At 38.9% G+C, this 13,577-nt stretch overlaps 1 protein-coding gene across 9 annotated transcripts in view; it reads right to left on the bottom strand.

The window, feature by feature from the left end:
* The window catches only part of RABGAP1 (RAB GTPase activating protein 1), a 151,454-nt gene that overhangs the window by 26,295 nt on the left and 111,582 nt on the right, over window positions 1-13,577 (bottom strand). For all 9 annotated transcript variants that reach the window (XM_022578778.3, XM_089913715.1, XM_089913718.1 and 6 more), the window contains 6 exons: window positions 12,376-12,489; window positions 8,421-8,495; window positions 5,130-5,255; window positions 4,381-4,524; window positions 1,960-2,001; window positions 1,571-1,699 (listed from right to left, as the gene is read on the bottom strand). In XM_022578778.3, the coding sequence (XP_022434486.1) occupies window positions 1,571-1,699; window positions 1,960-2,001; window positions 4,381-4,524; window positions 5,130-5,255; window positions 8,421-8,495; window positions 12,376-12,489 (630 nt within the window). The remainder of the gene's footprint in view (window positions 1-1,570; window positions 1,700-1,959; window positions 2,002-4,380; window positions 4,525-5,129; window positions 5,256-8,420; window positions 8,496-12,375; window positions 12,490-13,577) is intronic.

The following is a 13,577-nucleotide window of genomic DNA, read 5'->3' as shown; positions in this document are numbered from 1 at the left end:
TGGTACCAAGTTTTCAGGCCTGAGCAATGAGGTCCCACAAACTGGAGATGGGGACACTGAGGAAGAAGCAGGTTTTGGAGGGGAAGAAATCATAAGTAAGAGTCAGCATCCTTCTGTATGCTAAACCAGGTTGGGATAGAAAGCAACTCCAAGAAGCTCAGAGCTCATTCGGCTGTGTGCTGTGCGCAAACCCATCACTGGTGTATATGTTACTGAAAAGAGTTTGTTTCTGCTTGAAAAACCAGGGAGGAAATAATCATAGTAGTAGCCATTATTTCTTAAACCCTTACTAATTATCAGGCACTAAGGTAAGCACTGTACATATACTGTAGTTAATCCTCACACGTAAAAACACTTAATCACAGGACCTAGCACATGGTAAAATATCATTAAATGTTATCCATAATACTTGTGAAGGATGTAACATTTTACATTGAATGATAACTTTAATGATTATTTTAATTTCTAGAAGTTCTATTTCCTTTCCCTCCCCGCCAAATCCCCCATTCACTTTATATCATGATTCCTATTATTTATCAGGCTAATATGTAGTTTTTGTATTCCTGCTTTTACAAACAGGGTGGCCATTCCGAAGTCCTAACTTTATGCAGAGATTTCAGTTTCATTCTGGGGCCTCCAGAAGGCCCCAAATCATGTCTTGTCTTCGTGAGTAGTAAAATCCTAATACCTACCTCTGGTTCTATATTCCCTTGGAATGCTCTTTTATTATCACACACAATACATTGAGCCACTTTGTTTAAGGCACCTGGGTATTTCTCTTTTTTCTTTCAAGTTCATCCAGGTATTTAAACATTTCTTGGATTATACTTTATTTAGCATCTCCAAATGTTTAAAGAAGGGCAGCCTGAGTTAGCTCAGTCTGACATATAACCAGAACCAGAAATCCAATATTACTTTACAGATGAGGAAATTGTGCCTTAAATAGGTGAAATAACTTTGAATTCAGATCTCTCTGATTCCCAGTCCGTACTCTAATTCAGTAGATAGTGAAGCTTCTCTCCTACCACATCTGCCCCTGACACAGTGATCACAATTCTACCCTCTGGAGACACACTGAGTAAATATGACAGTCAGTCTTTTATGCACCCTATAAGCATCTCAATACAGCTATTTATTCTGTCTCCCATTTGCCTCCACCTCTCAAATTCCAAACTAAACTCCCTCAATTACTTTTTCTTCTTTAAAAACAAAACTTTTATAACATGAACACAAGGAGATTCTTCTTTTTTTTTAAACTTAAAAAAATGATACAAATCATAAATGCTTCACTGGAAGTGATAAATAGTGAATAAGTTTCCTTCATGTATTATTACTTTCATTTTAGGGAATTTCTGACCATAACAACAAATACTGAAAGTTAAAGGACAGCACAGTAGAAATCATGAAACCTGATATTTAATTCATAGGCTGTAATATATATGAAAATATTTAGAAAATTATACAATACAAAAGAAAACATTATTATTAATGTACTATAAATGTTGACAATTTGATCAGGAAGAGTGAGACATTAACAAAGGAATCTAAATTAACGCAAAAATGATTTTACCTTCATGTTGCAAGCTAATTCCATCAGTTTTTTTGCATTTTCTTCTGAGCGATATCTCTTAGGAAGCTGAACCCTGAAGAACTTCAGCGCACCTTCAAAGTCTGTCAATAGCAAGTCATCTTTGGAAGTCTTGAAGAAAGAAGAAAATACAACCATGTACAGAAAAAGTTTTCTGCTATGAAGGTGCCCAAGAAGGATTTAATAATCCCAGCACCTTTATAATCCCCAGAAGATACTTTGTAGCCTTTGCAGAGCTCCTTGCACATATCCACTGTCAGGGACAATGCCAGAGCATAGTGGCTGTTCAGAGTGAGATTAAGACCAAGATATTGCAAGTGCTGAACAAGGAATACCAGATAACCCAGCTTACAAATAAATGTGTACTGTACCTTTAATAATCCAAGGGCGACATTAAAAATAACACTTATTCCCTAAAAGAAAACACAGAAAACATTTTCAGTGTTTATATATGGATTATCAAAAGCTGTTTGTCTTCAGAATACCCCACAATTTTTAGATAAACTGTAAAAACTTAAGGAATGAATCTTGAAAATATCTTGGGGAAAAAAATTACAGGGCAACCACTGAAAAACCACTTAAGGTAGACCCAGTCTCCCATTTTTTTGAGAGAAGAGCTTTTGTAGAGCTATTCTCGCAATTCAAGAATGCTTTTCAAAGTATTCTATGCTTCCGAACTAAAACATTAGAGTCATAAAATTGTGATCTCTCGGGAAGTAACTCCTGGTGGCTCTTCCTGTAGTCTATACTGCTCACTCCAAGTACAGCAATCACTCTGTCCATGAGCCCTAGGTCCCAGAACTGAATCTGCTCAGGGTTCCCTCTAATCTGCCTTTCTTGAGCTAATCATTCTAGGAGTAGTGGGGCAAAGGACAGCTCAGGCGAGGCCCTAAAATCTGCTGACAGTGTTAAACTTTTAAAGTTTCTGGGCCTCAAGTTCCATAACAAATAGTCTCCCAATGGTTTTCTGAACTAATTAGTTGAAAAGTTTATGTAGGTTACTTAGCATGCCACCAGGCCCACAGTAACTACTTAACAAATGGCTGTTTATAATAGTGAAAAACTAGACAAAGGTCTGAGATTAGGAACTGGTTACATAAATTATGATATATCCAAAGAAGGGGATACTTGGCATCAATTAAGAATAATAAGAATAAGAATAATTAAGAATAATGGGGCTGGGCTTCCCTGGTGGCGCAGTGGTTGAGAGTCCACCTGCCAATGCAGGGGACACGGGTTCGTGCCCCGGTCCGGGAAGATCCCACAGGCCGCGGAGCGGCTGGGCCCGTGAGCCATGGCCGCTGAGCCTGCGCGTCTGGAGACTGTGCTCCACAACTGGAGAGGCCACAACAGTGAGAGGCCCGCGTACCGCAAAAAAAAAAAAAAAAAAAAAAGAGAATAATGGGGCTTCCCTGGTGGCGCAGTGGTTGAGAATCTGCCTGCTAATGCAAGGGACATGGGTTCGTGCCCTGGTCTGGGAGGATCCCCCATGCCGCGGAGCAACTAGGCCCGTGAGCCACAACTACTGAGCCTGCGTGTCTGGAGCCTGTGCTCCGCAACAAGAGAGGCCGCAATAGTGAGAGGCCCACGCGCTGCGATAAAGAGTGGCCCCAGCTTGCCACAACTAGAGAAAGCCCTTGCACAGAAACGAAGACCCAACACAGCAAAAATAAAATAATTAATAAACTCCTACCCCCAACATCTTCTTTAAAAAAAAAAAAGAATAATGGTATATCTGAAATGCTGTTTCTTATAATGTTTCAAGCTAGATAGAAGATACAAATTTCTTAGTGGATTTTTATGTTTTGAATATGGGATAATTAAAAATAAGGATGGTATATATGTGGAGGTGTCTGTCTATAGATAGTCAAGTATATGAGATAAAAAGAGGTTACCACATAGCATATATAGCATAATCGTATTTTTATGTATTTTTATATAGATATAAAACCATAATATACATTATTACATAATATTCCATATGAAAAAAACTGTTCCATATAGAAATTACACATACACATATATGAAAAGGCAGAAAGAATACACACCAAAATGTTAAAAGTAGTTTCCCTCTAGACTGGGATTAGAAGTATTTTAAAATCTTTTTGCTTATAGTTTCTATAACAAACATATATTATTTTTGAAGTTAGTTTTTTCTTCTTAGGCACACACACATCCTAAAACCCAAAACTAAGCTGAGGCAAAGATTGTTATTTACTATAATACCTATTTTCTTTCAGTAACAGACCAAGTTTTAGCAAATTCCTAGTCAGCTTAAATAAAAAAAAAAACTCCCCTTAGAAGCTAGGTATGGTCAGGTACCTAACTTTTGGTCAATAAGGGGTTAAGAAGAAATGCAGGTGGAAATTCCAGGAAATGTCTTTTAAAAGAGGGGATGCAACCTCCCCGAACCCCTAAACCCCCTAGCTTAAATATAGAGAGACAGTGGCTAGAGCTCTAGTCAGCCATATGGAACAGAGTTGCACTCTGAGGAAGGTAGGTTACTGCCAACCTTCTGATTTCTTTTACATGGGAAAGAAAAATAAACCTCTACTTTATTTAGTCACTGTTATTTTGGATTTCTTCAATGCAGCCAAACCTAATACAAATGTGCTTTTTTTTAGCAGAGAGCACCTTTGACAAAACATGATTATTAGCATCAGCCCAAGGAAGAGTAACTTAAACCTGGATTTTCCAGCAATGAAATAAAATAACTGAGAAGAACAAATTCTGTTTTAACAGAGGTGACACAGGAAGGACACTACAAACAAAAGCCAAAGTGTGATACGTACCTCACATAAAAGCAGGTCGATGATATGGAAGACCATGTAGAGAGGGAATTTTGCAGTGAAGAGCGTAAGAAACCACTGGGAGGCATACATGTGTGCTTCAAGGCTTATATCCAGGAAGTGGTTGTACAAGTCAGGAATGTATTCCTGAAATAGCAAACTAATTAGTCTTGGGCACATATGCAGCTGTTTAACTCTCACTCAGGAGGTTCATAAATCTGCCAGAAATAGGCCAAAAAAGTCACATATTTGTGTTTTTCTAAAAACTGCCAAAGTGCTGAGAAGAACACTTATCATCTGGTATTAAACTGGCACTCAGCTCTCGTTTCCAGTCCACAAAGTAGCTCTAAAGAGGAATCCCCAAATGGTGACAAATATTTGGAAGGACAGTTGTTCTTTCCAAGTTATGAAATGTTTGGGAAAGTTTGTTTCACTTTTGTTATAAGATTTCTAACCAGTCAGCTTCAGAGCCTTGGTGAATATTTCTTGACTGAGTTTGCTGTGTTAAAGGCTCCTACAGTCATCTGATCTTTTGGGTGTTTATGAGATTGAAAACCCGGCTCACACCCGTCGGGTTAACACCGTATTAATCGTGGCATCATCGTTACATAGAGAGAAATGAAAAACCTAAAACCTGTCCTTAACCCTGGAGGGCTAGAAATCGCCCCTGCTCCTTGGCACCATTTCATCAATCCCGCTCTTCCCAGTCTTGCATTCCTACTGGCAAATGCAAAGCTGGATTCTCTACTTACCTGCATGAGGCGCTCCAACTGGTAAAATTTGCAATGCAAATCTTCAAAGTTTTGCTTGAAAAGTTCCCTGAGACCATAGTCAAACATGATCTTGACCAGAACACTGAATGCCTGTTCCTCAGGCATCTGTAACAGACAGGCAAAGAGGGAAGGGGTGGGGGATCAAAAACATATACAGAAGTTTCCTCAGTATATTAAATTTATCCTTCAACTCTATCTGAATACCAGGAAATTTAGTGATATGCAGTAACTCAGATCTCAGCTGTGTTTTGTAACATGCATTCATTCAACCAAGAAATATTTAACAATGCCTACTCTATGTCATACACTGTTCCTGTTCTTGAGGAGCCTCTCATACAACCAGTATACAATAGCTGTAAAATGCCTAGTTAGAAAGACCAGTGGGAACACAAGAACAGAAGCCTGGGTCTTCCTGAGGGAGCCAGGAACAGGCTTCATAGGGAGGGCAGGACTTGAACTGAGTAGGAACAGGTCTATACTCGAGTATGTTTCATCTTTCCCAAATCATAAGACCTTTGTTAAATCATTTTACCTCCTTAACTGTTATTTCATTTTAGTAAAAATGTTTTTCTTCCTCACTGTTACTAAAAACATGGTTAGTTACAGAAGAACTTTATGTATTCTAAGGTTTGAAGAAATGTTTAAAGTATTACAGTAACGCCTGCAGTAATACTTAAAATAGTACAAAAACCTCCTTTACTTCACTTCTATTTACAGATGTTACTCACTTATACATCTTCCACAGCTTTATGGAAAAATATCTCCCTGAGAACCGGGCAAAATGTCTAGTTTTCAAAATAGAAAAAGAGCGCTGGAAATATTATTTAAGGCATGACATGACTGTAGCAAGCCTTCCAAATGTCAAGAAGGTGGGTGGGCTTCTGTCGAACAAGATGATGGAGGTGGGCTGAGCAAAGAAATAACTGGGAATAAAGCAGAGCTAAAGAGCAAATCAGACTAAGTAATAAATGAGAAAAGGATAGAAAATTATTGTTGGAAAGGTAAGGGCATTTGGGGCAAAGGACCAGACCTTTGAGGTCTTTACCATGGCAGGCAACTTCACTCTTCCACTCACTGAGGGAGAGACTTGGTCTGCCCAGAGTGGCATTTCTGATGTTAGGCAGCACACCTGCCCTTACTCTGAAACAAGCACTTATTCTAACACGATGGCAAGCAGCATAGAGTTCAAACCAAGACATTGGGGATTTCATCGGGAAACTCATTTTAAAAGGGTTGTGACACTTAAATGGGGATAAATGTCCTTGCACGAAAATTGAGAACAAAGACGAACCACATAGACTTGTGAGACTCTGAGATATAAAGTCTGATTAGAACAACAAAACAAAAACTTAAAACTTGACTTCTTGATGATGTGTTAATTAGCTTGTGAGAATCATTTCACAATGTATAGTATATCAAATCATCACATTATACACCTTATATATACACACACACAATTTTCGTCAATTATGATGTAAACAAAGCTGGGGGGAAAAAAAAACTTGACTTCTTTATCAGTGTCATAGCTTTATCACATTTTTGCATGCCTACCAATACCAACAAGCTAGGCTCACAGTAAGAAGATGCAAAGTAGTTTTGTTTTACTTGTATTACAACCTACACGAAATGGCTTAAACCTCTTCAAAAGCTTCCTGTTCTTAGAGAAACAAAATCTAGACTGCATGGCCTGGTCTCCACAGCCCTCCTTCAAGCTAGTCTTGTGGACCTCTCTAGCTCCCTCCCCCTATTCCCTATGGCTCGTGATGCTCCTGTCACACTGCCTTTCTTTCAGTTCCTTCCAGATGCCAACTTTTCCCCATTTCAGGGCTTCTATACACTGTACTATTCTCTTTACCAGGACTGCTCTACTCTCCACTCTCTTGTTTTCAAAACAGTTTTATTATTTTCATAACAATGTTAAAAAAAAGTTAAATGATACAGCAAAGTACAAAAGAGAATGGATATCCCTTCTCATTTCTCAGGGTTCACCTTAAAGGTTAGCTTCCCAGAGACGCGTGTAATCGAAATGAGGCTCCCTTGTTATAATCTTGCATCAAACGTTTCACTATACCTTCACAGCGCCACTGAAAGTAACAATGATATACTTGTGTGACTTTTTTTGCCTACAGCTAGTCAGCTTCACTAGCTCTGCATCCACAAGGACTAGGGCCACACTATATTATTCACTCCTGATCACAAGCACAGTTCAGACCATAACAGGTGCTCAAAAACTCTCTGCTAACATCACCTGTGTGGTATTTTTGCCAAGCATTTTAACTTGAATCATGGGAAAATGATCAGCCAAATCAAGAATCTGGGATGTTTTACAAGACAATCTGCTTTAATTTTTCAAAACTGTCAATGGCATGGAACATACAAAAAAGGCAAAGGGAATAGTTCAGATTAAAAGAATAAAATGAAATGACAACCAAATGCAATGCCTGATTCTTCACTGATCTTGATTAGAAAAAAAAGCTGTAAGGACTTCACTGAGTAAACAGGGAAAACTGAATGTGGACTGTGGGTAAGACACTGTGAATCAGTGTCGAATTTCTGAGATATGACTGTGATATTCTGGTTAGGTCCTCAGGAGATACATGCACAAGTATTTAGGAGTGGAGTATCTTGATGTCTGCTACTTATTTTCCAAAGATAATTTCAAAAAATTTCTTTTCCATTAAAAAAAGAAGTGTGTGTGTGTGTGTGTGTGTGAAAAAGAGGAAAAGAGAGAGAGATGCAGAGAAAGCAGTGTGGAAGAATACTGATATATCAGGTCAAGAGTATATGAGTGTTCACCTTAACATTTTTTCAATTTTGCTGTGGATTTAAAAAAATATCAGTAAGATGGAGGGTAAAGGTCTTTGCTGAATGAATGAACAAATGAATAAAATGGTGCTAAAGCAACCCAACTTCTCTGCCTCCCTTCCACCCCAATACATAAATCTCAAAACAAAGACTGATGACAGCGGCTACTTTAGAGAAGATAAAATGTCCCCAAAGGGTTCAATCAAGACTAAAGTCTATCCAATCACCCTAGTAATAAAAAAAGTCTACCCCTGTACCAATTTTCAACACTGTCATTTATTTTTTACCATGTTTCTCTCCCATGATGACACTGTATTAATTTAAGGAAAAGGTTTCCAGATATAGGAGTTAACCTTCATGCACTAAAGCCTGGCCAAAGGAAATAAAAAACCATGATCAAGTCTAAGGCTAGTATAAGTTGAGGCAGGACATGTGTAAGTCATACATAGAGACCTAATTACTCACATGGAGAAGCAGAACAGCAGCAAGAAATGACTGGCCCTGGCAATAGCCAATTTCTTCATCATACACAGAATAAGCCTGGGGGGGGGAAAGACACATGAGGTGTAAATGAATGTAGTCACTCTTGAGTCATAGTTGCCTTATAGGAACTTGAACATGGGAACCTCGAAGATGCTACCCACACTCCACTGTGGCATTCTGATGGGCAGTGAATGATGCAAACATTCCTCTTCAATTCCAATTTTTCTTTATTATAAATAACGCTGTCACCAGGCCACTTCCTGTAGCCAAGGAGTGGTAAGGTTAAGCAAAAACCATTTTAGCATTAAAAAAAAAAGTTGTCATTCCGCCTGTCTTTGCTCATGCTTTTCCCTCTTCTCTGTCTGAAAAATGTGTTCTTCACTGAGGCTCCAAACATATTCTATTCCCCCAGGATTCTCTCTCTCCTCGGTACTTCTATGGTACTTATTACAAATGTATGGTTATTATAGCACTTACCACACTGCATTTTAAATGTCCATCTTCTCTACTAGACTGTGAACTTCTTAGAGGCTGGGGTGATGTCCTATTCAACCTAGCCAGCACCTCAACACATATAGCAGGCACTCACTAAACACTGTTATTGCTATTCATTTTTCTTTCTGGGAAAAAAAATATTTTGGCAAAGATGCCAAAATACAGTCCTTTCCACAATGCCAGTGGAAACTTTTCTGATAAGAGGGACTACTCTGAAGCCGTCTGTGGGTTCTTCGGAATTTTCATTTGTATTTCCCTTGGCAGCAGATGATCACAACTCATCTCTTCTGAACGTTATCATTAACAGAATACTGACATCAAACAGCCCTGCGGGTTCCTCTTTGGTTCTGTAGTTGTTCTTCAGAGTCTTGTTCTTATGGTTAATATTTATAGTTCTCATGTAAGTTGTGGGGGGAAAGGGGAATTCCGATAGATTCAGGACGCTATTCCCTGTTTGACAAATTTATTTCTGATGAAACTCTCTTTATTCTCCATTTTTTTCCCCAAGGTTCTTCTGTGTCCCAAGAAAGCAACTTAGAAATGGGTATATTTAAATTTCAGATCACTTAGCAAAATGTGATGCCAACGTTTATTAGATGACAAGTTAATATACACATGGGATTTTATCATTAGCTTTTGGTGAAACTATAGCTTTAAAAATATATACATATATATGTTTTACATAGCAGGCACTCACCAATCACTGTTTATGTTTTTATATATAACCATGCTTTCATAAATTCAGGTAGAATTCAATATAATCTCATTATATCCCCCATTTTGTCAAAGCTTATCTGATGAGAGGGCTACAGAACGAGAAACACATATGCTTTTCCAAAGACAAGAAGCACAGAGGGATTTAGAAATGATATTTTGTAATTTAATGAGACCACTTTCCACCTATCAAATCAGTAAAAATTAACGAGTTAATACCCATTTTGTTAAGACTGTTAAAAACTAGTAGTAATATATGCCAACACAGCTCTGTGGAAGGCAGTTTGACAAAACTGATGAAGGTACCATCGACAGTCGATTAGTCAAAAAAGAATAGAGGCCTCACAGTTAGACAGAGTTGGGCTGAAATCTCACAATTGCTAATGTCTCGGTCTGGCTCTTAGGCCCAATGCTTATATTCCTTATTTGTAAGATGAGAATAATCACATATTTATATAATAGAGCTGACGAATTATTCTCAGTCCTCTCAAGTAAAGTGCTCAGCACATGGCTTAATCAATTATGTACTAAGATAAAAATGTACTGAATTTCTATAGGTAGAGAATGAGGGGAGCATTTTTCAGGCTCATAGAAAAGCTAGAAGGAATGCTTTACATTTCAAACATTTCCCGAAAGTTTGAAAGTACTTTCATGTACATAATACATTCGGGAAACGTTTGAAATATAAGGTTCATGGGGGCTGTAATGAAATATGGGGAAGGAAAGGCATTTCACTAATTCATCAACATTTAATGAGCACCTTCTATAATATGGCGTGCACTGTGCAAGTGCTATAGATGCTAACATATGTAAGAAATGATTCTTGCCCTTGAGAACTTCACAGTTCAGTTGGGAAGTTTGACAAGTAAATCAACCAGAGTACAGTGAGAAGTCCAATGTGACTGAAGCATAAAATATTTAGGGAGTAAGCCTGGATATATTATAAAATGCCTTTAATACTAAGCTAATGAATCTAGGACCAGGAAATGAACTAAGGAATTTTTATTTCATTCTGTGGGTTAGACAAAGCACTAAAGGTTTTAGTGGGTCTAGTGGAGGCCACTAAAATGATCCAATTCTAGGGTCAACACAGAGAAAATAATAAATAGGCTAGAACCCAAAGGCAGGGAGACTAATGCAAGGCGGCTTTTGTAAAAAAGTGCCAGCAACGTATCATAGTGGCCTGTACCAGGGCAGTGAATAGTGAGGGAAGTACGGCTTAAAGAGACGTCAATCATATCAAACTGAACATGGCCAAAGGAAGGAACTAGAAAATAACAGAGAAATGATTGTATCTTCAGCAAGAAAATGGCATGGGGAAAAAAAGGAGGGCTGTTTTTAATTAAAAGAGATATAACAACTAACCACAGTATGAATATTGCTGGATCCTGATTCTAACTAAATGTATAAAGACATTTAGGGAAATCTGAATATGGAGTGGCTATTGGGTGGCACTGATGGATAATGATGGATGATACAGGTGGATAATGATCTTATTTTTAGAGATGTACGGCAAAGAGTTTAGGATTATGATGTCTGAGGTTTGCTTTAAGTACTTCAGGAAAATCTTTTTAAAAGGACAGATGAAGAAACTGTGGCAATATATTGATAAATATTCAATCTGGACAGGGATATATACAAATTCATTTACACTACTCAACTTTTATGTATGTTTGAAAATTTTCATAATAAAGTGTTTTTTTAAATGAACCCAGTTTTAGACCTGTTTTGTCTGATGTACTTGACAGACTTTTACATGGAGACCAACGAGCAGCTGGAAATTTAGGCCTTGAGTTAATGTAGATTTGGGAACATCTGTGCAGTGGTGATAGCTGAAGCTGTGGGAGTGGAAAGGGTCACCCATGGAGACAGTGTAGAGCTACAGGAACCAGTGACTGAGCACCTAGGGGAAGGCCTCTGTTTTAGGAGCAGGCAGAGAGAGAGAAAAATCATGAGAGAATGAGCGAAGTAGTTAGAGAAGTGAGAGCTTAACCAGGAGGGTGAGAAGTCAGGAGCAGAGAGAGCTGCAATGAAGATCATCATGAGAGAGAAACAAGAGTGCAGTGGGGTCAGAAGTAAGGATGAGAGTCAGTGAGCACAGGGTTTCTTTCTGGGACATTTTGCAGGAAGGTGAGGGAGAGCTAGATTAAAAGGGTAAAAGAAATCCTACCATCTTATTTTTAATTATATTCTGTTCGTTATGAATCTAAAATTGTGTTGTTACTGTTGATTTTACAAAGACTTTTCTCTCATTTTTTTGCATTCTTGAACATCAAATATAAATTACGTTTTGTAGTTATCCTTTGCATAATTTCAAAGAACCAGAATCACCATTTAAAACTGAGTCTTGGACTTCCCTCGTGGCTCAGTGCTTAAGAATCTGCCTGCCACTGCAGGGGACATGGGTTCGAGCCCTCGTCCGGGAGGATCCCACATGCCACAGAGCAACTAAGCCCATGCGTCACAACTACTGAGCCTGCGCTCTAGAACCCGCGAGCCACAACTACTGAGCGTGTGTGCCTCAACTACTTGAAGCCCACGCGCCTAGAGCCCGTGCTCTCTCATTGTGGAGAAGCCATGGCAATGAGAAGCCCACATACTGCAGCAGAGTGGCTCCCTCTCACCTCAACTAGAGAAAGCCCGTGCACAGCAACAAAGACCCAACACAGACAAAAATTAAAAAAAAAAACAAAAACAACTGAGTCTTTTTTTTTTTCATATGAAATACCTTGCATATTTTATATAAGGAATCTTGTCCATCTCCTCCTGTGTCTTTAAAGTAGTCATGTGCTGGGAATGTCCGGTTAATATCACGAGTGATAGCACTGTCCTGGGGAGACTCCTGTGCAAACATTAGGAAAGAGAAGGTTTAGTAGTCAATTACGTCCGTACTTGTTTGGGCTTATACAACAAGGTCTTCTCATTTACATGCTTTAAAATGCTGCAGGGACATACATACACATATGCATGCCCAGAGTTACTGTGTCTTCAGGGAAGCCAAAGCCAAAGCAAATATTAAGGGGAAAAAAAGATGAAAGAAAATCAGCCCATTTCACTCTATACACCTCACGTCTATTCCACCCCTGTTGCAAGGAAGTGCAGCTGGTAACCTTTCTATTCTAAGAGGGAAAATGTGATTCAAAATAGATTGCCCCGTGCTTCCCTGGTGGCGCAGTGGTTGAGAGTCCGCCTGCCGATGCAGGGGACACGGGTTTGTGCCCCGGTCTGGGAAGATCCCACATGCCGTGGAGCAGCTGGGCCTGTGAGCCACGGCCGCTGAGCCTGCGCCTCCGAGCCTGTGCTCCTCAACGGGAAAGGCCGCAACAGTGAGAGGCCCGCACACCGCAAAAAAAGAAAAAGAAAAAAAAAAATGGATTGCCCCCAGGAAAACACTCAACCTAACCTCAAAAGAAGGAGGCAAAGTGCTTCCGTTAGAAAAACTGGGTACAAAAATTGCTGCTTTAATTGATCCTTTGGCACAAAACTCATGTGCCAGGTTCTCAAAGGGAAAAGAGAAATCCCTTGATTGGGGTTTATCCTAGGGACAAATGGCATAAAATTCACATAGTGGTCTACTCAATAGGAAACTAGACTATTAAATGCCAAGGAATTCAAACAGGCTATGGGAAAATATTCCTTGCTTTTACCAATGGAGAAAAACTGTTTCCTCTTCTACAATGAGTTACTAAAACTGAACAAATGTCAATAATGTCATAAAATATGTCAAGCATCCAGCTATTTCTAATAGCTTCCCCTTGTTAAATTTTATTTGCTCACATGGTAAATAACTAGAACACAAAAACATGACCTTCTGTTTACACAATGCATTGTCTTCATAGCTAAGACAATAGACTGGATTCTCCTTGGTGAGACTACATCATATTCAGCACACCATCCAAGAGCCTGATACTCCTGTTTCAAGTGAAAAAT

The sequence above is a fragment of the Delphinapterus leucas genome, chromosome 6 (assembly GCF_059928025.1).
Source record: "Delphinapterus leucas isolate spDelLeu-1000000601 "Yukka" chromosome 6, BTC_Dleu_Yukka2, whole genome shotgun sequence".
Lineage (NCBI taxonomy): Eukaryota > Metazoa > Chordata > Mammalia > Artiodactyla > Monodontidae > Delphinapterus > Delphinapterus leucas.
This window is presented reverse-complemented; position numbering and strand designations above follow the sequence as displayed.